Below are 25,713 nucleotides of genomic sequence, written 5' to 3'. Positions count from 1 at the left end.
ACCATCATTACACCAGAGGAAGGAATGACATCCATTGTGGGAATATAAGAACTAAAGCATTGAAATTAGGACCAAATGAAATGGGCATCAGATGATATAAAAAACTACCCAAAAGTATTAAGAATACAAAGGATACAACTGCTGCTTTCAGGCATAAATTAAAAAGATATCTACAGCGTAATATTTTCTACTAGGTTGACGAATATCTCGACAATATTCCCGACCAGTAAGTTCATACTTTTAGTTTCTAGCAATGCTCATGGTATATTTCATGTGCATGTTACAGTCAATGTTCATGGGTTTGTGCCAAACATTATGTAACTGTGAGCATCATTTCTTTTATGTATCTTAATTGAGCCTGTGTCTGTACGTCTGGTATTACTATACACCTGGTATTTTTGTATTCTGATCAAATCTATTCTGGGCAAATAAAAAGTAATAATAATAATACATTCTAAATAGACATTCAACTATCCCTAATATGGAAATCAGCAATCTGGGAACATCCATACTCCAGAAGTGATGCTAACTAGTGCATACACACTTAAAAAAAAAGAGAAAAAATCATACATGCATATTTTATAACTTCCTGAGACTGCAATCGTGGCATAGATTTTCTCACTCAGGGCAATAAATTTGTTGAATTTAAATGACTTCATTAGGAATAACTTTTAGTACAAAACAATGTATTACTTTGGGTTTGTTAACTGACCACCCACACACCTTGGATGAAATGCATTTTTCCCTTATTACACTGATGCAACTGAACATGTTTAACTTTATTATTATTAATTATTATTCTAGAGCATGTCAAATGTGAGTTGCAGTTGCAATAGTAGAGAAGTAAAACATTGGCATCAAATGTTATCAATCACAAAAGCGATAACATAACTGAACGCTGAGTACTAGGATCATAGTCTAGAACTCCTGTTACCCTCTATGCAGTTTCTTAATAAAGAAGTTATAGCAAGCGGAAGGTTTGATTAAGGCCTGCAATCTAGTAGCCCATGCCCTCGCTAAAGTTTTCTGATATAGTTTACTTTCTTAATTAACTTCTTCAAAATAAACCATACCTCACAGGGTACTCATATTTACAAAACAAACATTGTGACTCTGTGGTGTGACATAGCTTGATTGGCTCTGGTGTTAATCCATATGCCTCTCAGCAGATACTATTTCATTATATTAGAATTTGAAAATGAGGAATACAAAATGCTTGCAGTAACCACACTTATTTCTTATATGGAAATATTTATAAATGTACAATTCCTTTTATTACTGATAATTGATAAGCATCCAACGAGAACAAAACTTCCCTCACAAAATTATTGTTAACTACCAAGAAATGCTCTGAGTCCTTCAGGTTTTCCAGAGGATGTTTTCAGTTAACTAGAATATTCTGCATCCCAAACAAGCGTAGTTGGAGGCAAATATTGGCCATGTGATAATAATTACCAATTACACGTGTCAAAAATGGTTAGTAGCCTTGTTGCCATCATTGCTGATGCACGAACATTAAATGCCACTCCATTCAGCAAAAAGCACTTCCAAGACTTGCCTGGTTGTGGGTTATGTAAGGAAAAACTTCATTTGCTAAGTTCTTACATTTTACCATATCCTTAAAGAGTGAAAACTCCAGTTATTACAAATTTCACCGATCAAAAAAAATTCTTACTTCAAAATTGCTTATTCAAAATGTATTACAGCTTAAGTGAATTGTATCACTTGGACTGACTTTGAAAAAAATTCTCATTTGAATAAACATGCAACTTATGCACTACATTCTCTGCAAAATAAAAACGAATAATAAGTTCATATGATGCTTATTTATTCATAATTACCATATTAAGCTAGTTTGTTATATTCTTCGATCAAAAACTCATACCTAAAATGTAGATCACTGTAACTTGCTAATTGGCTAGGATTCGATTGAGAATATGGAAGTGTTGCTAAAGTGATATCAATTTCTTTTAGAATAAGTTCATACCACGATATAAGCTGAACTTTTGGAGCCCACAAAAAATTAGACGAAATAATGAGCACAGTCTTTTAAAATATTTTCAATCATTTTCAAGTCTTTCTGCAATATGCACAGTAAGTTCCCCCCTGTAGTTCTTCTGGCTAAGGTGCATGCTTTCTATCATTCACTGATGGACACGAAAGAAGGTGTAAGATTGGAACAGAACTACAATACAATAATCAAAAGTAAAAGTAAAATTTCTAGAACATACCTGAGAAATAGTGGCTGGAGTTGGAACTTTGGGAAGAGGTGCAGGCTGAGAAGGTATCATGGAGGCTGGCACAGGAGTAGGTGGTGTATTGGCTGGTGGTCCTGCCATGGGTTGAACCATCGGGACAGTTGGCGAAGCCTGCTGAGGAGCAACCACTGACACTTCATCAGGATGAGCTTGGCCATTGACAGTTGGAGGTGTTGAGGCCATCTGTGGGTTGAAATAGGCCATTTGCTGAACCTGCATAAGGAGAAACATACATGAGATATGACAAACTGAAATTTAAACCGAACATAGCATTAAAACTACCAAAACAACATTAGCCTATTTGGCATCACTAGTAATACCCGCAATAGCCTACAAGACAGCCTGAGTAATAAATGAAGAAGAAAGTGTCTTCAGAATATTTATTGGTTTCTTTGAAAGGATGAACACTATCTGGATTATAAAATCTAAAATGACGTTTTTTTTTGGCAGGAATAGATAAAGAAATGTACAGCCACTGTTTGATATAACTCAAGATTTGATTAAGTTTATATTACATAACCTTGGGAGTTCGAAAAGCAAACAAAATAAAGCAGTTATCTTGGATAGATTAAAGAAAACATCTTACCACAAATATAAAAAAAATTAAAGAATTAACTGCTTGAAGCATAACACATGAAAGTACCTTACCTACAGCAATTAAAATTAGTAAAATTATAATCCCAAAAACAATCACTAGGCAGAAAATACATTGCCAAGGAAAAAAATTGACTTGTCCTGAATAAATGAACACATCCTACACATTACATTCTTTCTTCACAGAGTAAATGCAGTGAAGAAGGTTGGAAAAAGCATGATAAACATAAGAGCAAGAGTAAGATAAAATATTATCGGTAAAAATAAAAGCCGACTCAAATAATAGGTCATAATTCAGGTCTCTATGCTACCGGAAAACCATAGGGAGGAAGAAGTCTATAGGGCTTACAATCGATAAGAGGAAATAATAGTAGGCGAGTTGTTCCTCAAAGGAAACATTAGATAGTGATGGAGGACTGGAACATGGTAGTAACGCAAAGGGAGAGATGGCTGTGAGGTAGGCTAATGCAGTTTAGGAAAAAGAAATGACCAAGGCATATGCATACATGGAAAATACCTAGAGATTCAGAAAGATATCCAAAATATATTATGCTTCCCATGGATTTTCTGTTCTTACTTCCAGATAGTACTTTTAACTTCACTCATGTCACCCTTTCCATATCCTCACACTGGGTCTTCCACCACACCTTTTTCATCCTATTAGTTTCCAGATTCAGTTTATTCTTCAACTCTGAGTACTTCTTCTACCCAACTCTTAGTTTAAACTCTTCCTTTCCCTTCTCTCATCTACCTTCCCTATCAATTCACCAGTAATCCATGACTTTCTTGTCCTTTCCTATTTACTGTTCCTACAGTTTCATTTGAATTTCATTTCACAACAATCAGTGATTAAGTCAGGTAAAATAGTGATCGAACCAGGGGAGATTCCAGAGAGATGTTAAGAATACTTATAGGAAATATATTTACTTAACCACTTTTTATTTGGACAAGGTTCAGACTTCATAGTCCCTTCTTCTACCTAACCCCTACCTATTGCAATGTAGAAAATTACAAACACCCATGCACAAGCAAGGACGTTAACCTGCCGCCACCGGGGCCAGCAAAGTAAATGGCATAGACATATGTATAAGGTAAAGACACAAGTATATGGCATTACACTAGCAAGTTTAGCCATAGATATAGAATATGATGGAAAGGATAACTTCAGGCAGACTTTTTGCCTTTAGTCAACTTTGGCATAACTAAAATAAGATCCTTAATGCTCTGAACAGAAAATGTATTTCTTACAAACAGATATTCGATGGTCTTCACTAGCATTCAAGAGATGTTTTACACTGTGGCATAGAAAATCCTCTCAGGAATGGCCAAAATGAAAATGCATAATAATACATATACAGAACAAAAATTATGTCACTGAGTAATGTGTGAAATGGGTAATTTTCATTAAAGATATATTTCAATATTGAAAATTATAGACTTTGAAAACCTTGGGACTTATACATAAGTAACACTCACTGCTGAGCACATTGAATTAGGGTAATAGGTAGGGGATGATGATCTTTGTAAACAAAACTAAGGTTATGAGAATTTTGAGAGAGGAAGCCTATGTCAGACAGAATTAAATGTCATAAACTAGAGCAGGTGGAACAGTTTACTTATCTTAGAAGTATTTTGAACCAAGATGGCAAGAGTTGTACGGACGTATGAAGAGGAAGACTCAAATTTACGCTTAATAAATAGCCTTAATGATTTTGGTGAAAAAAGCTGCAGTCACTTGGGACAGATTGATTTAGGGGGATGATCCTTGAACTGAGTAAGGCCATTTTAGCCTTTTTGTACTATTTCTTTCCTTGTTTTTTTCCAGCTATGTGCACTATGATTTCGATTTTTTGACATTGATTTGATGATGATTTATATGACACCAAATCGGCACCTGTTTCTGCAAAAGAGTGAATTAACTTGCAATAACTTCAAGGCATAAAAATCATTTTTCTCAACTGGGATTTACATATGGATCCCTCGACGTCTGGCTGAGTGCTTTAGCCAGTTGAGCTACAAAGGCATCCTCTGACACTATAAAATTCTAGAAAAGCTAAAAATGATTTTTACACCTTGAAATTGTTGCACTGGAATCTGGATAAGCAGATAACTCCATTAACAGTTACTGCCATGGCAAATCCCACATTTTCTTTGATTTTCATTGAATTACGGTTTGGTGCAAACATTTTTTTTGCCAACTTTACATACTGATAACTTCAACTATATATTTGCATTGAAAATAAGTACATTATCATGGATGATGTCTTTTTTTATAATCAGTGGTATCTGAATATACACAGTAAAAACAAAAATTTCAAATCTCTTAAAAAATCAGTAAATCTTCAATGATTCTGAAGGCTCTTGATTTGAGCATTTGCCTTACCTGTCCTTCCGTGATCCAGAATAATTAAAATTCTCTGTGTATAAATACTGGCTGAAATAAGGCAATAATAAAACTTATGAAAGATTTCTCCTAAACCCCTCCCCCACAAAATCCTTAAGTAATAATTAAAGATGGACACTAAGGCGAGTGGTATCCTACTTTAGTCAAAAGAAAAAAAATATAGCTATTATATATTATTAGATATTAGCCTGCAGTCTATTTTAAGCATGATGCATTGAAGTGCCTCACTACAGCAATAGAAAATGGGTACAATAATCATCCCAAAAACCAACTTTGCAGAAAATTCAATGCCACACAACAGAAAAATAGTTAAGAGACTTCCACAGATGCACTTAAAACACTTGAAATAATACTGGTTACGGAAATATAACTTCCTTTTTTTGAAAGCGTTTCGCATTTGAAAAAAGGAAGTTATGTTGCCGCACCCTGTATGTGAAAAGTTAAGAGAATGAAAAATTCAATTCCACTTACAGTAGGATGGCCCTCCACTGGTGTCACGTGGTCTGGCTCAACATCTTCTTCAGCCTCAGACCTGCCACTATCCTGCTCAGGTTCCTCATCATTGAAAATCTCATCCTGAAAACAATGCAGCAGAATTCATCACCAAAGTGCAAAGGATAAAACGATATGAACAACAACCTTAATTACTCACACACATAAGAACTGAAAGGTACCTCTGCTAGACCCACAAATCTGAGTGGGTAAAAAGGATGAGCAAGTTCGGTTCAGAAACGCATGCTGATATTCAGTTAGTACAAATGAGCAGAGCTCGTTACCAACAAGGAGATTTGGAAGTGAAGTAATATTATACATTAATACGAGGGTAGGCTGAAAACAAATGCACACATGCTTGTAGACCAAAAATAAAATGACCTTCAGAAGCACTCCTGGTGGCATGTGAAAGTAACATTCCCCATCAACAAGCATGTGCAGGTTTGAGGTCGTTACATTCATTCAGTGTACTTTGAGAAGCAGAAGTATGGAGACGTGTTCTAGTGCTACGTCAACGCGAGTTAAACAGCGTGCTGTTATTGAATTTTTAACTGCTGATAAAAAGTGACTCCTATTGAGATTGATTGTCATTTTAAGGCTCTTCATGATGACGATGCTGTTGATTGGTCAACTGTAAAACGATGGGTAGTAAAATTTCATGGTTGCGAGCCTGGAGAAGCCATAATTGTTGATGAAAGACAGCGAACGTCCGATCATTGCCACAGACGATAATCATCAAAAATTTACCGCAGATTTGATTCAAAATGACCAGCGAATCACTCCACAGCCAATTGCAAACCATTTTGGTTGAGTTCGTTGTGTTAAGGGCAGCCTGGTGCCAATAATCTTGCAACATGACAATGCTCGTTGACACACCTCGCGCGCAACTGGAGAAGCTCTGCGAAACCTGAAATTTGAACTACTTCCACGCTCTCCTTTCTTGTGGCTTGCGATTTTTGTTTTTTTCCTCAACTCAAGAGACACCTCAAAAGTAATCGCAACACCTCAGACGATGAGGTGAAGGCAGCTGTCAAATCCTGGATTCCAGAAAAGTCAGAAGAGTTTTTCAATGACTGAATGAAAAAACTTGTTACACATTGGGAGAAAATTGTTTTCTGTTGCCCTTGTTTTTATTGTTTGTCAAAAATGAAAATTGACGAAATCACGGAGCAACGAATCAACATCAAGTATTTTGATGAAGTGTGGTAAAAGTTATCAAGATATTACTGAAATATTGGCAGCCATTTACAGTGATAATAGAGAAAACATCACTTTTCAAGTAGATTAAGCATTTTAAAGATGGCCGACAATATGCCACGGTTGATGCAAGGCCGGGACGATCTTCAACCACCTGTGTTGACGATAACATTAATTGTGTGCAGTCCCTTGTCCTTACCCATAGTCAAAAAACTGTCTGAATGATAGCCGATTAACTAAATTTAGAAAAATCAACAGTGCACACTATTTTAAAAGAACATGATGGATGAATCCTCCACCATGACAATGCACCTGCATACTACCTTGATCAAAAATTTCCCGGAATTTATTCAGAAAATTAAAAATACAAGTTTATTCATCTAAATCTATATTGTCCCCTTCAAAGTAATCCCCATCAACTGCAACACACTTATGCCAGCGCTTAATCCAATCCTCGAAACATTTTTTATATTCGGTTTTCGGTATGTCCATCAGTGCTTCCTGCGATTTTTCCATTACTTCCTCTCGGCTGCTAAAACGCGTTCCCCGTAATGGTTTTTTAACTCGATTGAACAGAAAGAAGTCACAGAGAGCCAAATCAGGTGAATTCGGTGGCTGTTGGATGGTATTTGTTGCATTTTTCGTCAAAAAATTACGAATAATGATAGCACTGTGCGACGGTGCGTTATCATGGTGCAAAATCCACGAGTTTTCTGCCCACATTTCTGGTCTCTTTCGGCGAATTGCTTCACGCAAACGTCTCATAACGCCCAAATAATACTCTTTGTTTACTGTCTGGCCTTCTGGCAAAAATTCATGATGCACTACACCGTTGTAATCCATGAAAACCGTCAGCATTGCCTTCTTTTTTGACTGAAAACGACGTGGTTTTTTTGGTCTCGGCTCATTTGGTGAACGCCATTCACTTGCCTGATGTCTGGATTGCGTGTCGTACTCATAAACCCACGTCTCGTCTCCAGTAATGATCCTTTTGATGAATGTGGGATCGGATTCAGCCTCGCAAATCATGTCTTTTGCGACGTCAACACGGTCTCTTTTTTGCATGAAATTGAGGTCTTTCGGCACCAACTTTGCTGCTACACGACGGAAACCCAAATCATTAACCACAATGTCTTGGGCGGATCCATAGGCAATGTTCAAGTCCTCCGCTATTTCTCTGATGGTTAATTTGCGGTTATTGACCAACATTTCTTTTACTTTATCAATTTTTTCACCGACTTTCGATGTCGATGGTCTGCCACTGCGTTCATCATCTTCGATTGACTCACGACCACTTCTGAACCGCTCGTGCCACTGGTAAACGACAGTTTTTTTTAGAGAATCGTTGCCGAAACACTTTTCCAACATTTCCAACGTCCGTGCACCACTAAATCCGTTTTTTACGCAAAATTTAATACAAGTTCGTTGTTGCAAATTTAAATCCATTTCTGAAATTGTAAAAAATCGCCAACACACACAGAGATAGATGTACTCTTGGCTACGTAACTTTTGCAAATGTCAAGTTATGACACTAAGATTTAAAGGGAATATCAACAACAGATGTACCAATTTAACAAAAAAAAACAGAACTCAAATCGGAACGATGGGAGCGCCACACGGTGGTTATTCCGGGAACTTTTTGATCAAGGTAGTATTCAGCATTGATTGATTGAGCTTCTGGCAAAAGATCCTTGATCCTCCTCATTTGTCAGATCTTGCCCCTGCGACTTTTTTCTATTCCCAAAATTCAAAAATGTGATGAGGGGACATCACTGGGAAGATGTGGACACAAAGCAAAGAAATGATGAGAAAACTAAAATGCCTCACTGCCGAGGTTTTAAAGGTGCTTTAAACAGTGGAAAAGAAGATGGAATAAGTGCATTGCAAGAAAGGAAAGTACCCTAAAGGGGACAAAATGGTTGAAGACTAAATTTTGCAAAATTAAGGTTTTATGGCCTCAGTTCGCGTATTTATTTCACAGGATAGGATGAGGGTGGTCCCAGACGTACTCGACCAAACAAAGAAATTACAAAAAGTTTGAAGAAAAATGTATACATTTTTCAACATAATCTCCTTTCATCTCTATACACTTTTCCCAGCGATGTTCAATAAATTTGATAGCCTCTTTATAGCAAGAACCGTCTTGCTCCTCAAAATAGCCATTAACTACCAATATAACTTCTTCACGATTGGAAAATCTTAGACCACCTAGCCATTATTTCAAGTTTGTGAAGAGAAAATAATAAATCGAAGGGGCGAATAGGGTGCATGAGGTAGCAATTCAAACTTTGATTCATGAATTTTGGCCATTGCAATTACGGATTTGTTAGCAGGTGCATTGTCTTGATGAAACAATGCTTTCTTCTTAGCCAAATGCCACCGCTTTTGCTTGATTTCTTCGCTCAACCATTGCGATAAGTTCGCATAATACTTGCCATTGTTAGTTTTTCCTTTTACATAATAGTCAATGAAATTTATCCCACGCACATCCCAAAAAACTGACGCCATGACCTTGCCTGCAGATGAGATGGTCTTCGCCTTCTTTGGAGCTGGTTTTCCCTTTTGAATCCATTGTTTTGATTGTTCTTTTGTCTCGGGTTTGAAGTAATGGACCCATGTTTCATCCATAGTTATGAAATGGTGCAAAAATTCTGCTTTGTTGCAGCGAAACTTTGCTAAACAGTCAATTGAAACATCTTCATGACACTGGTTTTGCTTGATTGCAAACAAACGTGGCACCCATCTTGAACACAGCTTTCTCATGTCCAAATTTTCAGTTCATATGCGATGTACCGCACTTTTTGAAATGCCCACTATGTCTGCTAGCCTGCACACTTTCAGTCAACAATTATCCAATATCACTTTGTGGATTTTCTCCACCGTTTCTGGAGTTGTCATCTCATTTGGCCGAGCAATGCGATGCTCATGTTGACAGCTCTTACAGCCTCGTTTACGACCCTGCGACCCAATATTTTACTGTTGTAAACGAAGGAGCAGACTCACCCCGAGTAGAATCCAGTTCAGCTTTTATATTTGTTGACCTGAGGCCCTTCAAATTAAAGTATTGTATCACATAATGATGACAATTTTCTAAATTTTCACAAATTCCCTGAAAACGTTTACTATTGATGTCAGCCAAACAAATACTAAACAAGTGGCATCTTGAACTTGAAATATATGCTTTATAGTTTCCATACTTTCTAATACAGTGATATTTTTCAAACAACTACCACCATCTCTAGGTCAGTCCGGGTGCTTATGGGACCACCCTAGTATGTTGAAAAATAAATGTATAACTTTGAAACTTAAAAATGGTACTTCAATGTACTTTTTGCCCAATCTTGCCATTTGTTTTTCTCTACACTCTACAAGCATGTGTGCATTATCTTACAGCCTACCCTCATGTTTGATTTTTTTAACACTTAAAAATATGAAACAATTCACACCTTGAGTAAGATTCTTTGGTTGCTTATAGTCTCCACATAATCATTCTAAGTAAATTTACTCATGGAGGAATGGATAAGGCTACCTTTGAGATCCTTCATCAATCGACATTTTTAACACTTAACAAATGAATATCACTTTATTATCACTATTTCATTTTAAGGTAATCACAATCCAAATTGATCGCAGAAAAGGTGACGTCACCACTTGACGCTAAAGTAGGAGCAGGTATCACTCAAGTTACACATGTTTTTTAAAATAGCTCACTTACACATACATCTCAAAATAATTTTTGCTATTTTTACTTAGTTAATGCACTAGCCACATTTCATTGTGGTCACTCATGCTCCTGGCGAATTATAAAGAAGTTTGTAGTTGAATATTGTTTACCAAATGGATGTACAGGGACAGTCTCAGAGATATACAAGCCTTGACTATTCAACCATGATCCAAGAGAATACCATTTTGCATAAGTGGTTTCTACACAACACTGTGGCATAAATCTAATGCGCAAATATTTGTTGTAAGGTGCAATATTAAAACAGTAAAAAAACATGAATAGTGTCTTAATACACGCCCTTGAGGAGGAAGTTTTACATAAACTTTGACTGCATGGAACCAAACACCAAGCTCATATTTTTTCACATATATCAGCAGTGAAAAAGAGTGTCACATTTGGCAAGTTCAAATCCCTCCTATCTATCTCCCTGTATTCTTTGGAAGCCCCCAAGATGAGTTGAACCCTCCTCTGCTTCCCAGGGCCTTATTTTCACATCATGATATTGGATTGGGAGCGGGGTGTTGTTTGCTTGCGTTCCATTCAAGCACTAGCTAGCTATCCATGACAGAAGAATAACAATTGAATTAATCCGCTGTATAGAATTGATGCTCACACAGGAACTGATTAAGTTTAGACTTGAATGGCACAACATTTTTATTTCCCCCTGTTTTCTAGGTAATGATTTTACGAATTTCAAACTAACACAACATGGGTTCTTAGCAAACATAGCTGAGTTATGGGAGAAGTTATCCTTTATCCATTATAGTCAAGGGAATAGTTACATTTTTTAAAAGTAAAGTCTACTACTACTTGCCCATGGAGCTTTACCTCGGATTTTCACCGCTCATTTAAGAAACTTAAAAGAGGCACATGGAATGATGTGTGTGCCCTCACAAGGCAATTCCATATTTCAGTCGACTATGAATGAATGCATGATTAACTGAGAGAGCTGCACCATTGTTAGCCATGGTCACAATTATTCTCAGGGGAAAACATCCAATGGCAATTTTAGCCGAAATGATCAAGTACTGTAAACGGAATTGGTCTAATCATTGCTGCTACTGCTTGTGATATGGGCCAAGGCAATGTTGAAGCTGTGAAAATTTTAGGAGCTACTTTCATAGGACAAAATATGTTTTTTTTTGTTCTTGTAAATTGTTTCAGGAACCATTCTTCAGCATGGCCTAGGGATTCCTGCAGGCATAGTGGGATAATTCATCTGGTAAGAACATGGGAGCACAAAGCTAGCTGATGATAGAATTATCTGAACTACCTTAAAATCTTAAAGAGGTAAATAATTAACCATGTGATTCAAATAAAAAATGTAATTAATCTATTTTGTAACCTCTTTACACCACTATAGTGTTGTATTGATTATAAGATTAACCTTGGGTTTTTGTTGGTATCTTAATTGTCATGAAGTATTAGGCACATGACGTAGTCATAACCTTATCAAATTTGATTTTTATAGGTACTTTACAGACTGATTTGTCCTTAAACTCATTCCATAAAGTATATGTATACATGACAGCCAAAGTATTTAGCAATCATATTGCCACAGGAGTATAACATACATTAGTAGGAAAAGGAGAGACAAAGAATTTTCCTATTTTAAATGATATTAACTATTTTTGCCTGGTTACGCAAGGAATTTTTTGCAACTTAAAAATCATACTAAACTTGATTTTTTTCTTCCAGATCACTGCCAATTGGCCTCCTAATTTTTATATCCATGACTCTGCAGGAGCAAAATTACACATTTTTTCAACCGGTAATTCTGTTTGTTATTTTGTTACGCTGTATCTTCATGGTGACACACTGAACTTTGAATGCAACAATTTCAGAGCGTAAAAATCATTCGCCTTGACTGGGATTCGAACCCAGATCCCTCAATATCCGGTCGAGTGCTTTAGCCACTTAAGCTACCGAGGCGTCCTCTTAAACTCTGAAATTTTGGGGCTTTTAAAGGAACTAGATATTACTGGGTTCGAATCCCAGTCAAGGCGAATGATTTTTACGCTCTGAAATTGTTGCATTGAAATGCACATTAGCGGATGACTCCGTTAAAAGTTACTGTTGCGGCATCTCCCGCAGTTTCTTTGGAACACTGAACTTTATTCGTGCTTTTATTGATTGCTTTCCCCAATTCATTAAGGGGATTATATTGCATGCTGCACATATTAACTTACATAGTCCATTCTGAAGACTGGTATCAGTAAACATGTTATATCACAAACCTACCGAGTATCTTTTTCCCACATGGATATTTCCAATCAACCAAGAATGCTACTAAGATGACCTTTTGAGTGGCAGGAGCAGAGTTAGCAATTGCAGTCAAAATCTATTAAAATATATATTATTTTAACTATTTCTCAGGGATAAATACATCATTGTTTCTTTCAATTCTGACTGTAGCAGTTATAACCAATTAAACCATAAGAGCCATAAACACAGTAATCAACCCAAAGGTCGGTTTAGTAGGTGATGGTTGAGTCCACCCTGTACTAAGCCTGACGGCGAGTGAAATACACATATCAGGGTAGGGGGGCCAGTTCCTTTCCCTGTGCCAGTTATGGTTTCCCAGGAAGATTTAGTACCCGAAAAAATCACATAGCTTGATTGGAGCTACAGATGCTCAGAGAGGCTTGCCTGGGAATCGGACCTAGGCCCTCCAGTCAGTAGTCCAATGCTCTACCCCTGGACTACCGCAACCCACTCACAGTCAATTATATTTTATAAATTCATGGAAGGAATTGTATATCTCAACTGTATTTGCACCACGAACAATCATACCCATTTCTCATAATAGCATTAATTGAAAGTGCAAGGCCACAGTCCTACTATCATTTTACTACTTTCTTGCAGGGTTAGTACGAGTAACCTAGTATCTAGCAACACTTGTCAACACTGCCACAAGATTTTAGTATCACCTAGTAAAAAAATGGCATTACTTTAATAAAAATTCCTTTTAAAATAAAAGTTAAACAAAAGGCTTAATTTTTAAATAATTCACTTTTACTGTGTGTTATTGAACTGAAATTTTGTAATTACATTTTATAAATATGTCACTGCTAATGAAGATATCATTTACATTTTCTAAAGAAGGTATACATATGTTATACCTTCATTTTTGAGCTTTATTTTGATAATATTAGAAAATAATAAAAAAGAGAACCCCATACCACATATGGTATTCAAACTGGGCGGCAGTTTGAACATCATACTGCAACATAAGAGCCTTCTATCAAGAAGGACAGTAACTATGACTTGGTTTCATTGTAAAACAATATAATCTGCAAGCATTTTGCATAAATGCAAAAAGTTAAAGGTCAAAGGCATAGAGAAGGAGATCCATTCTTTCAATTGGTCAGAGTTGCAAGCATATCATATATCTGCAGGTAAGTAGGGTTTTGTTAGAAGTAAAGGCAGGCCATCACATTGCAGAAGGACTAGATATGGATGACTTCAAAGCATCAAATGGCAAGAAAGACCACTTCAAAATTAAATATGAAATTATATGTAGACCCATCTGAATGTATAAATCCTGTCACTTGTTTCCCACGGAAAGTCCTGTCCAGGTGCAAAAACAGTTTTTTTTCGGTTTTTAAGCTAACTTTTAAAAGGAAATGGAATGTTGAAGACTGCAACCAAGCTGAGAAATTAGGCAAACAAGGTGTATAGTATGTGTGATTATAGATAGTTTACTACAGTGTAGTGTTTCTTGAAAGGTGAAACTAAGAAGTACGGGGATGTTAATTTTGTCCATCCAAATCCTACCTAAACAGGAGACTGCCAAATAAAAATGTTAACTTTTGCTTGTTCATTTATTTCTGTGATAATTCAGTGGACCATCAATTATTAGGAAATTAAAAAAATTATCAACTTCTGATACTACTTGCCTCAATTTACACTTTCGGGGTGATTAACAGTTTCCTTTGTTGTCCTCCAACGTGTAGAAGAGGGGTTTCACTACACACACAACAATTTTTCATATTGGGAAGTTAAATGCCTATACCTACAGTGGACCTCAAGTAGCATCATATGCCATGATATTCCTCTTACAATTATGGTGGAAATTTGCTACTGTAACATTTAAATCAACTTTTACAACATTTGAATACTTCCTCCTCGAGTATCATAAAACAATTATGTCAAAAAAGAGGATAATCCTTGTGAAAGGGAAGTTAAGAAAATGACTGGTGCATTGAGAAGAAACAGGCCATTTTCAGCTTAATTTGTTTACCAATTTCTATAGTTATTCTCTTGATTGAAGAATTAATAGCCACCCTTGAAGCTGGACTGTAGACTTCAGCTTTGACAACACAAACTAAGTGAGTAGAAATTAGTAGAAATAAAAATGCCTTAGTGACAGAAATATTTTGTGTGTTCAAAGGTATCCACATATGTATAAAAAGCTGTCGATCTATGGTATTAACTTACTACCTCCTACTAACATTAAAGAGATTCACCTTGACAGTAAAATTCATGGGCTAATTTACTATCTAAGAGTTACGTTGAGAGTTTCTAGCATATATTTTTACAGAAATTCGGTAATTTTGTTTGACTTTACCAAATGTGTCCATTGTCACCAAAAAGTATGGAATATTACCTAACCTGCATGGACAGATCATGAAATTATCTGCGGACTTGAATTTCTGCCCAACTTGAACATAGCCAAGGCTGTTTCTAACATCATTAGACTTTTTGCTTCCTAAGAATAACAGCAAATATTAATATAGCAATTGGAGTCATGCCTTTATCCAGTATATGGATATAAAAAGACAACCTATCCATTCTGCTAAAATCTTTCTTTGTATTATCTTCAACCATAAGCTGAAATCCTCAGAATTAATGACAGTAAAATGAGCCCCGTAACTTAATCCCTCATCAGAAGGTTAACATCACAAACCTTCCCAGCAACTAGGACCTTGCTGTTATGTCAGAGTATGCATATTCAAAAGGCCCTTGGGGCTATACTGGCAGGAGTAATTATAATTGCCACAAGTGGAAAATGCTAATGATGCTGAGGTAATGAAACATTGGGAAATAAATGGAGACAGGAAATATAGATTTCCTACATTTGTGTGGGGTGAGATGGACAGACAGGGAGACTAGACTTACCGGGAGCATTAATTACAATAATTCATAGCAAGGGGTAGTATGAGTGGATATCACCTTGGAATCATCATTGCACTGAATAGAAACATGCTGGTCCGGAATTGCATGGTTTCTGATATCAGGTTTTCAAGGATAAAAATTAAGTTTTTTAAAGGTTAATGCTATTTTGACTAAATTGTCGACCATGTAACTAATTGCAGTCAGATGCACATGCAGTATTTGAGTATTTTCTGCTGAGCACAGGCATTCCAGGCTAGATAATTAATCAATATATATAATTTAAAAATTGTAAGGCTCACGCAAATAAAAATCTCCCTGTAGAGTGTAAACCTAGCTTGGAAATTTGGAGTCCTACACTGGAGTTTTTCAATTCAATGACTTGACATCTTTTCGCACTTTTAAATGCTAGCATTCAGGAAATTTCAACATGCAAATGATTATCATTGCCAGCTCAATACAGCTTTGCATAGGTAGTTGCCATGAGCATGTCAGTAATGATTTTTCTCAGAGTATTAACTTTTGATAACAGAATGATACAAGAGTTTGAATTGCTTTTTAATAATCCAGAAAGAATCAACACCCACTCAAAAAAAAAACAAAAGAATATCCACGGGCATGTACTATTAGTGGAGCAAAATAATTTGGATCTAACATGGGGCCATGGAAATCAATGGATTCAGTATCTAACAATTACTACTGCAGCAGTATGCAGGCCGTTGTTTTACAGTGAAAGGCCAGGTTAGCTGTACTAATTGCAATTATACTCCTACAGAGTATACAGATGTGGTGCACAATTCTTTACCATCGGAAGAATACACATCACATGTTAAGTCACTAGTTTAAAAAACTTCTGGAATAACCACTCATCAACTTTAAATGAAGGAAACAAGTAATTTTCCTTTCACTGTCCACTATCTAATTTACGGCACAACAACAATAATTTTCCAATAATCAAGGTTTTTTAGCTCAATTCCAGGAATTTTAAGAAGATTTTCCCCATTCTTGGTTTCCAAGGAGAGCAGACTACTCTATAGAAACTAGAGGGGGAGGTGTATGGGAAGAGATAGAAGTAGTAGAGCATGTGGATAATAGAATTTGATTGGTAGATAAAATCGGACCCATCCCAGGCAGAAAAAGACCATCCCTGCAAGTGGCAGTCCAGGTGTACACACAAGTACACCTGGATTACCCTGAGTAGTCATTTGGTTAAAGAAGAGTTGCCACCAAATATGGTAAAAATACTAATCAAATGATTATGTAGGAAAGAATACCACCTAATACTTTAATTGACACTTACAGGCTTCACTTCATGGAATTGTTTAATGTCCATATTAAAAGAGTTAGTAATTTTCCACTGACTACAGACACCACCAAATACTCTTCAGATACAAAATGAAACCAACTGTCAATACATTACCAAATTTAAATAATTGAAACCCAACCATAAACATGGGTCATTTAATACTTGAATTTACTCAAACACCTTAGGAGGCTGTTGAATACACTGAACGATTAAACAAACTTAGGTATCAATAAATTACCACTCACCTGATAACGAAAAATGTCATTATGCACATAGTATTTCTTGGGAGACTGAGGTGCAAGAACAAATGTCTGGGTAAATCGACGCATTGGTTGTCCACTGTTGGAAAGTTCTCCAGTCACCTGAATGGAGATAAGAAAAATAATTAGTAAAAGGTATGTAGATTTTTAACAGCACACTTATATTTTATTTAGCAATATGAGAATGAAACATGAACGAAGAACACTTCCATAAAAAATAAGAGTGAATTAAAGCTATAACCAAATAATACATCAAGGTACCGAACAGCAGGAAATGCTAGCATGAAGACATGAAATTATAAATTGACATGCATCACTCTATTTCTCGATTTGCAATTAAATACCAAACAAAATCTGTTGTTGTATAAACATTTCTACCAGTTTGTTCATAAGATGACTAAAAATCTTATTGATAAAGGCAACATTGAACAAGAAAACACTAACTGCAGTTAACATTTTACTTTCAAGGTAACCCTTAGAAACTGCAGGTCATAAAATTTGTAGTTGAATAGATCAAGAAAATACAAGATAGTAAACCATACAACTACAACTTTACTAAACTCTTTGAAATTACTAATGTGATGCTCTGCAAAGTGATGTATTATTGTAGTTTCAGGGCTATATAAATCATGCATGGATGTCTCCCAATGATAGCCACAACCTAGAGGTCAGTCATAGAGTCAATTCTCCCTTCAATCTACATAACATCAGAACAGTAGAGAAAGTCAAGCAGAGGCCTCACAGGTTAACTGATAAGAGCTACTACCATTATGTTTTTACTTAAGTTGATGAAGTCATTCCTGTTTGGCTTCACTGTCTTCTTTTCAATGACATTTTTACCAAATCATATTTCATATTCATTAAACATACACACCAAAATTTATTTTTCTTCATTATATTCATACTCCATGGTGTCTGACTGATGTAAGTTTATCAAGTCTATGACTTTTTCAGGTTAAACTTCAACTTTGCCATGATTAATTGAAATGGTCAGAAGAAACGCTCGGCAGAACATTTATGGGCTAAGTAGGTAGATCTGTTAAAATTAACAGCACCAGATCTCCCAAGGTATATTCACGAAGACTACTGATAAACCTTAAAATGACAAATAGATTAAGAGGTAGGGAGGTTACAAATTAATGTACAAAAGCTCTGCATAATAGGTTAAATAATATCTGAAATATACTTGGGGAGCATTGAAAACAAAGATAACTTATGTCAGCTAACACAACAGGAAATGGAGACTTCTCCCTTGCATTGTAAAACATTCAGTAGTTTCCAGTCAGTTTGCAGTAAACTGGCTGACACCCACTGTAAGCTTAGTCTCAAGGAACACATTACGATGATAACTGGGCTGAATGCTGGGTAAATAAAGAAAAGAAAAAGGTTTGTATCTTACAACAAAAAGTCAAAGGGCCAAAGAATTATAATGGTATTGTCATATATATTGTCTAATACCAATGGTATTGTCATCGCTATGCTCAACAAATGCATATGCAATAGAATTTTCCCAAAGAGACTTTTTTGCCCTCATTAAAAGAGAAAAACATAGCCAAGCACACAATCCTTCTTCAAATTTTTGACATAATATTGTGGCACATCATGCTTTCATGCTGAAGCAAAATTTCCTATTTGTATCATTGTCTTAGATAACTGTTAGTTTTTTTACTCCACACGAAAGCCAGATACTTTTTGCACCTATTCATTTTAAGAAAAATGCAGAAATATATGCACATTGACGCAAATTGAAAACCTGCCAGGGAAGCCACTGAACAACTTGTACACATGAAGCAAACACTGTATCAGTGAATGAGAGCAGTAGCTCAAGGGCGATGCTCTTGAATGGCTAGCAAGTAAAAACATACTTTCCCCTCGGATCACTGTGCTTTTGGGCCTTGGATGTAGTGAAGGGATTGATATATTTATCCTAGGGACTTCTTAGGAAGGCTAGGAGTTAAGGGAGCGACCTCAACTTAAGCAAGATGCACACCCTTTTTTTGGCACTGACATCTGATAAAAAGATTTGTGGGATACATGGGCTTATACAGCATTTACCCCGCTCATTGCTTTCAGGAAGATAAAATCAACCCTTTGCATCTCCTTGCGTATCAGTTATACCTGTTCACCTTCAGTATAGAAAATCAGCCAAATACAATAGAGGAAAATTTTTCCTGAAGACCTTCACATTGACAATTATTTCTCATATTTTTGGTTAAAATATGCCTGTACACGTAAAGTTATTGTAAAAATAATTGTGTAAAATACCCTTTCGAAGAAGTTAAGAAATTATTATTAAGCAAATGAAGAAATTAGAATAGATAGGAAATGAAAGTTTGGCATGTTATCTAATATTCACCTGATAACCAGACTCAAACAACAAAGATTCCGTCTGGAGGAAAAATATAATAATTGTTCCAAAAGGTTCCCCGAGTCTCAGTTTACATACTAATGACATAACATTTACTTCAAATGATGAAAATTAGCTGGAGGAAGAGGAAGATGTACATGTGCTACAAAATTATCTCAATTTATCATACTTATATCGAGCACAGTTTTGATTGTTCAATAAGTAGTAATATTACAATAAATGTATGCATTTGAGCCATTTATAAAGTTACTCAAATAGAAATTTATGCTTTCTCCATATGATTCGACAAATATATGGAACAAGTCATGGCAATCCATGGGCAAGCTCCATATTAGGGATCTCTAAGGTGCACCAATAGCCAGCGACATGACAATAAAAACAAACTAGTGTTTATTTCTGTGCGTGGCAAAACAACAAGGAGTCCATTAATAAATGAATATTAATCACTATACTATTTATCTGCCATAAGCATGGTCATATAGGACAAATAATTGCAATGCTGAACTTTTTTAATCAACATATATTAATGCTTCATTGACACAAATCCTACGCATTAAATTACCCAAATAACTAATAATATCAATCAAAAATTATGCCCTGGGAATGCATCTACAGTTTCAGAATCATTGTCATTACACTGAAACAACTATTGCACCGCAAGACGGAGATTGTACTCCTCCTCCTCTATCAGTCTTCCTCATGAATTTACCTGAACGACCACTCCATCACCCAGAGTGGCCTGGGAGTCCATCTGGCGTATCTTGGCATGGCAGTCTCGAAAATTAAGCTGTTGAATTTTTTGATGAATTTGCTTCTGGCCAATTACGGGTTCAACCTCCTCGTGAGAGTCCAATCCACCATGAACAAAGGAAGAGTGGTGGTTGTAAAACCTATGAAATAAAAAAAAGAATATAAATTTGCTGTCCAGTAATGAAACAAATGATCACAGATGAGTGAATCAAAAACAAATAGATCTCAATGGTTCACCATTAGATCTCTGCCTACACCATGTATTCATTACCATGAGCATCGAAAACCAGCCAGAAAGTTTAATATGTAATGGCTTTCCCATTTACACACTGATTAAGTCGAGACCTTTCAGCTGTCTCACATGAATTAATTACCAGCTACAAATCAAAGATAGTTGGAGAAAGAAACCTTCACCACATCAAACAGACATTAAGATTCACTGGGATTGAGGCCATCAATTAGAGCATCAAGATAATGTAAAATGAACTTTGATATTTATGTGTAACAGAAAACAAACTTGATAATTTGAGCAAATTCAAAGATAAATGTTCAGAACTCATTCATGGAAAAGTAAAAATATGTTATATGAAGCAACAGATTGCTAGAACTTAGTTCATAATGGCAAAGCCATTAAATATGAAGATGCACTCAGAGCAAAGGCCTCAGATAATTAGGGACCCAAACAACTAAATGCAGCAACCTCACTTTAAGAATTGAGCAAAGAAGAATTTTATCTGTTATCTTTATTTCCCAGAGGAAGTTTTTCAATGTTTGTCTCCAAGAATAATCAAAAGGATAGTTTTACATTCACAATGACAAAACATGAAACTAATTATTCTCAATATGTTCATGCATTAATATGGTCTGTTAAACTAGGACCCATAACTGAGCTAATGACAATTTTAATTTTTCCCAAACGAAATCGACCAAAGCAAAATCTTCTGTATCTGATCACTTCAACTTAGTTAAGCCAACATGATTCATTTATCGGAGAATTTTCACTTTGAATTTCACTTGGAAATTGAGCAAAGGCCTCACTATTCCGACCATACAAATGAAAATAAAATCCATAATACACAAAGCATAACAAGTTAATTACAAAGTGGACACTAATGCTTGCTGCCAAAAGTTACATTAACATAAAGTAAAACAGAGCATAGTTGCAAATTTCTTAACATTTATATGCCTTAGGAGTTCTGTAATAAGATATTTCACAAGTTTTCAGATATATTTACTAGACAAAAAAGATTATACTAGGTTTGAATGTGAATCTGAAACTGTACCCTTAGAACTAATAAATTGTGAGCAAACAAATGAATCAGAAATCGTGCAAAAATGTTCACATTCTTCCTAAGCTATTACTTGAATTCCATGTAACAATTTATTCATAGTTTTATTGAACAATAATTCACAATTCCTCTAGCACTCATGAAATAAATAAAAAAGTTAAAATGAAAGGGAGCATAAGGCTAGAAAATTATCTTTAAGGCATTCAACGAAACAATGAGCTGATGCAAGAAATCATGTACACGCAGATAGGAATACAGGAACAATCCATTCTGGCTCTATGGCCTTGGTATGATGTAAACTCGACTTTTACCTATTAGAAACTATCAGGGTGTTTGCTTCGGTTTTTTTTCCAAAAATCTTTCCCTCTTATACACAACACAAATGTAACTTTAAACTAACCCTCTTAAGCAATAGGGAGAAGATTAAGACTGGATATGTAAGAAAATCTGAGGGGAATGAAGGGAAATAACGATGACCTGCGAAAGAAATGAAATTAGAATTTGTACACATAGTAACTCAGAATCCAACACCAGCACATACGCAGACTTCTAAAAGAAATGACAATTAGAAAACCTAGATTAGCAGTTCAAGCAACAGGTGAGGAATTAAATTAATGGCATTAATTTTCACCAAAAAATTCTCACACTTCAACGGCTCCCTTGGTATTTTCCAGATTTTCTAAAAACATTCCATTTCATGGTTTCTGAACTAAGGGGATGTTTCTTTTTCAATACGAGTCACTCACACTGTACAATGAATGGGAAATAATGTAACAATATGTAATAGCTGATTGCCTGCATATGACAAGTTCTCACAAGCACCTGAAATCCTGCATAATTTTAGCTACAAGCTCAAGGAGGCATTGTAGAAACGGTTGAGGATAAATAATTCAAAATATCAGAAAAAAGAATAAGTTAAGAATTACAATTATCGATGATTAAAATAATAAACAAAATTAAAATGTTTCAAAAAAGGTTAAATATTGATATTTTTGGTACGACCTTCATTCAAACAGATTTAATAAATTTGTCTAGCACACAACTGTAAAAGCTTGCCTGGTTCGATTAAAGGAAATGTTAGAATATTTCCACTAATCAAAGAAAACAAATTATATCTCTTCACTTTCAAGGCAATCATACTAATCATTTTAGGCCTATTAAACTGTTTTGTGCTTAATTGAAGTCAAACAAGCATTAAACTGAAATGGTCAACATGAGGTGTTGCGAGTGAAAAATCACATATAGTTAATGATACAATACCAATGCATTGAATTTTATTCATGAAAATAATATAGTCTAAACCATCACATAATTATTTTCTATGCAAAAACTATTTAAGTTGGAAATAAAACCACTTCTTTTCTATTAAATATTTATCCAATTACACATGGCAGTTATATGTACTGTGATTCCAGTAAACTAAATGAAGGGTACACAAGTAATGATTAAGTTTAATCCATAACAATCAATTGCATATTAAAAAATAAGCCAGAACTAAAAAATAGTAACTCTACAAATTTAAGAAAAAAGTTTTTAACTTCAAAAACCATTTAACTCTCAATGAAAGAATCTAAAATGACAGACTCCACTACCTTAGTTCACTTAGAACACATGGACATGTTTGCCTCTCACCAGAAGTCAAGTGAATGTGATCACCCCAAAAACCAATAACATCAATAGCATAACAAAAGCTAAAAAATGAGTGTTCTCTGGCTAATTCCTGTTTTTAAACACACTAACATGTTTGTATTCCTTCACATGGGTCTCAAACTCAAGGATGATTGAATATGAGTAATGATAAAAGGTTCATAGATTAAGAAAACGATTACTGTCCATCAGCTAGGCAATACATACATGAGCATATTCCGTTCTAAGACTCATTTTTGCTCACACGAATTCAAAATTAATTGCACAAGAAAGAACTACCAATATTTAGCTTGGGCCGAAAGTATAACAACACCTAGTGATTCAAATACCTCCTTCGAGTTTCATGGTCAACACGAAGTGTGGAGCAACATTTTGGTTGGTGATATGGCAAAAAGTCATTCTCTCTAACAAATATCATTAATGAAGATATGGCGATAAAAAAATAAACCAAACTTTCTCAAAATATCTTATTAACACTACTTTCTCCACCAACCAACATATATTGTTGCCATGGAGCAGCATCCGGATTTATGCACTGTATATGCTTACAATGGAGGTTTTTATAGAATTCACGCACGTATGTGAATATTATTCCCATTGGGTTCATATCAGTCCAAAAACATTTTGTCAAAGCGTAATAATTCCCGAAGTGACGCTGCCAATTACTGATCATGCAGTTAGCTTAGAGCTTTTAATAAAAATGGCCTTAGGACACACTCGTCAACAGGTCACAATATGTCAAAATATAAACACTGTTCCAGTAAAATATAGCTGCCAAGTTACACCATTCACTACTTGCCTGATAAATTCCCCTTACCTATGTAAATATGAAGGGGCTTCGTTCAAAAGTGTGTAGTACTGCCTCACAAACTCTCGGCCAACAGTTTGCGGGGATGGGGTGGCTTCCATGACCATTTCAAGCTGATATACCTATAATCTAGCAACTGATTATTTTCAAACTTAAGGATCCTTTACTGGGAGGGGTGAGTAGTACACCTATGGAAGAAAAAATTGTACATTATCAACCCACCACACACTAATTTATTGTTTTCAACGAAACAATTTGCAAACACTGTCAATTTCACAGTCATAACTTTCACAACAATAACGAACTTTGCATAATATACAAACAATTTTATAAACATTTGTTAACCACTGTTGCATAGGAACAGGTCCCTTCAGTAATAATATATATAACTCTTGCCGAAGTACTTTGCACTTAATACATGTAAATAACATCCGAGTTAGTTGTGAACTATATCACATTAGGTGCGAACTTCCGCGAACTAAGTGTAAATGAACGAAAAAATAACCAAGCACCACAAAGCAGAAGAATACAACTACATAATAAGAAATACTACTAGGTAATTTCTGGAGGGCTTAAGAAATACTGAAAAGATGAGGTGATCAAACAATCATGACAATAAGGCTGCACATTATTTGACGGGGATATTGGCATAGCTTATCCTTAAATTACTAGGCTAAATTCTAATGAAGCATGGCTAAAGTTAACGTGCCTAAAAATGCACTCCATTATCACAGGTACTGGAGCAAATATTTACACTACGGCTTGAGAAATAAAGCAAATAGAGTCTGCAAAATACTACGCAATGACCAAAACGTATACTCTGCTCCCGAAAAAGAAGTAAGCCACTATTACTGACAGAAAATGTCAAAAATTACCAAAGCTACGAAACGAAGTTAAGTATTTCTTTATCCAAAATTTAGGAAGTCGACTTAGATAATTAAAACACGTGAACTACTTTAGCAAAGAACACGGGATTTAACTTAAACAACCAGAGATAAAAATACCTCCAGGGGGACAACCAAGTATCACCAACTCGTTTCCAATGACTAAAGTGAATATAGCTCCGTCAAAGAAGCACGTGCACCGACTATCACATCGGTTACCTTTTGTAAGCAGAACACAATAGTAGTCGACATGTTAGCAAATGCAGTCGTGAAAGATTCGCGTACATTCGACTAAAGAGTGGTTACTGGTCTTACTTACGGGGATACCTGGGGTGAACTCTTGTAATCTAAGGCAAATCTGCAACTATTACTGGCCACAAGTCTCAGTATTTATGGTGGAAAGTACAACCGCATGTCCGAGCAAAATCACCTATGGGGTGAACAATGAAACACTTGAATAACGCATCATGGCGGATGGCGGGGAAAACTATTCGTAAAACCCGAACACACCGTGATACCAGCGCCAATCGCCCGAACTTCGTCACCGCTCGAGTTTATAGAATGACCGGCAATTTTCATGGGCGTCCGAATTGTGAAGTTCATACGGTGGCCAGGCC

General features: G+C 35.8%; 1 protein-coding gene across 2 annotated transcripts in view; it reads right to left on the bottom strand.

The window, feature by feature from the left end:
- rin (ras GTPase-activating protein-binding protein 2) overlaps positions 1-25,533 on the bottom strand; it is a 39,256-nt gene extending 13,723 nt beyond the window's left edge. The window contains exons 1-7 of one of the 2 annotated variants that reach the window (XM_071599415.1): positions 25,416-25,533; positions 25,217-25,315; positions 24,222-24,400; positions 20,428-20,608; positions 17,336-17,452; positions 5,728-5,832; positions 2,232-2,471 (exon numbers count right to left, since the gene is read on the bottom strand). In XM_071599415.1, the coding sequence (XP_071455516.1) occupies positions 2,232-2,471; positions 5,728-5,832; positions 17,336-17,452; positions 20,428-20,608; positions 24,222-24,319 (741 nt within the window). In that variant the 5' untranslated portion in view covers positions 24,320-24,400; positions 25,217-25,315; positions 25,416-25,533. The remainder of the gene's footprint in view (positions 1-2,231; positions 2,472-5,727; positions 5,833-17,335; positions 17,453-20,427; positions 20,609-24,221; positions 24,401-25,216; positions 25,316-25,415) is intronic. The other variant, XM_071599414.1, reaches the window with a different exon arrangement.
- Between the last annotated feature and the right edge of the window lie 180 nt (positions 25,534-25,713).

Source organism: Hetaerina americana, unplaced genomic scaffold, assembly GCF_022747635.1.
Source record: "Hetaerina americana unplaced genomic scaffold, ioHetAmer1.1.p SCAF_11, whole genome shotgun sequence".
In the NCBI taxonomy this organism is placed as follows: domain Eukaryota; kingdom Metazoa; phylum Arthropoda; class Insecta; order Odonata; family Calopterygidae; genus Hetaerina; species Hetaerina americana.
The sequence above is the reverse complement of the archived record's forward strand: the minus strand, read 5'-3'. Positions and strand labels throughout refer to the sequence as shown.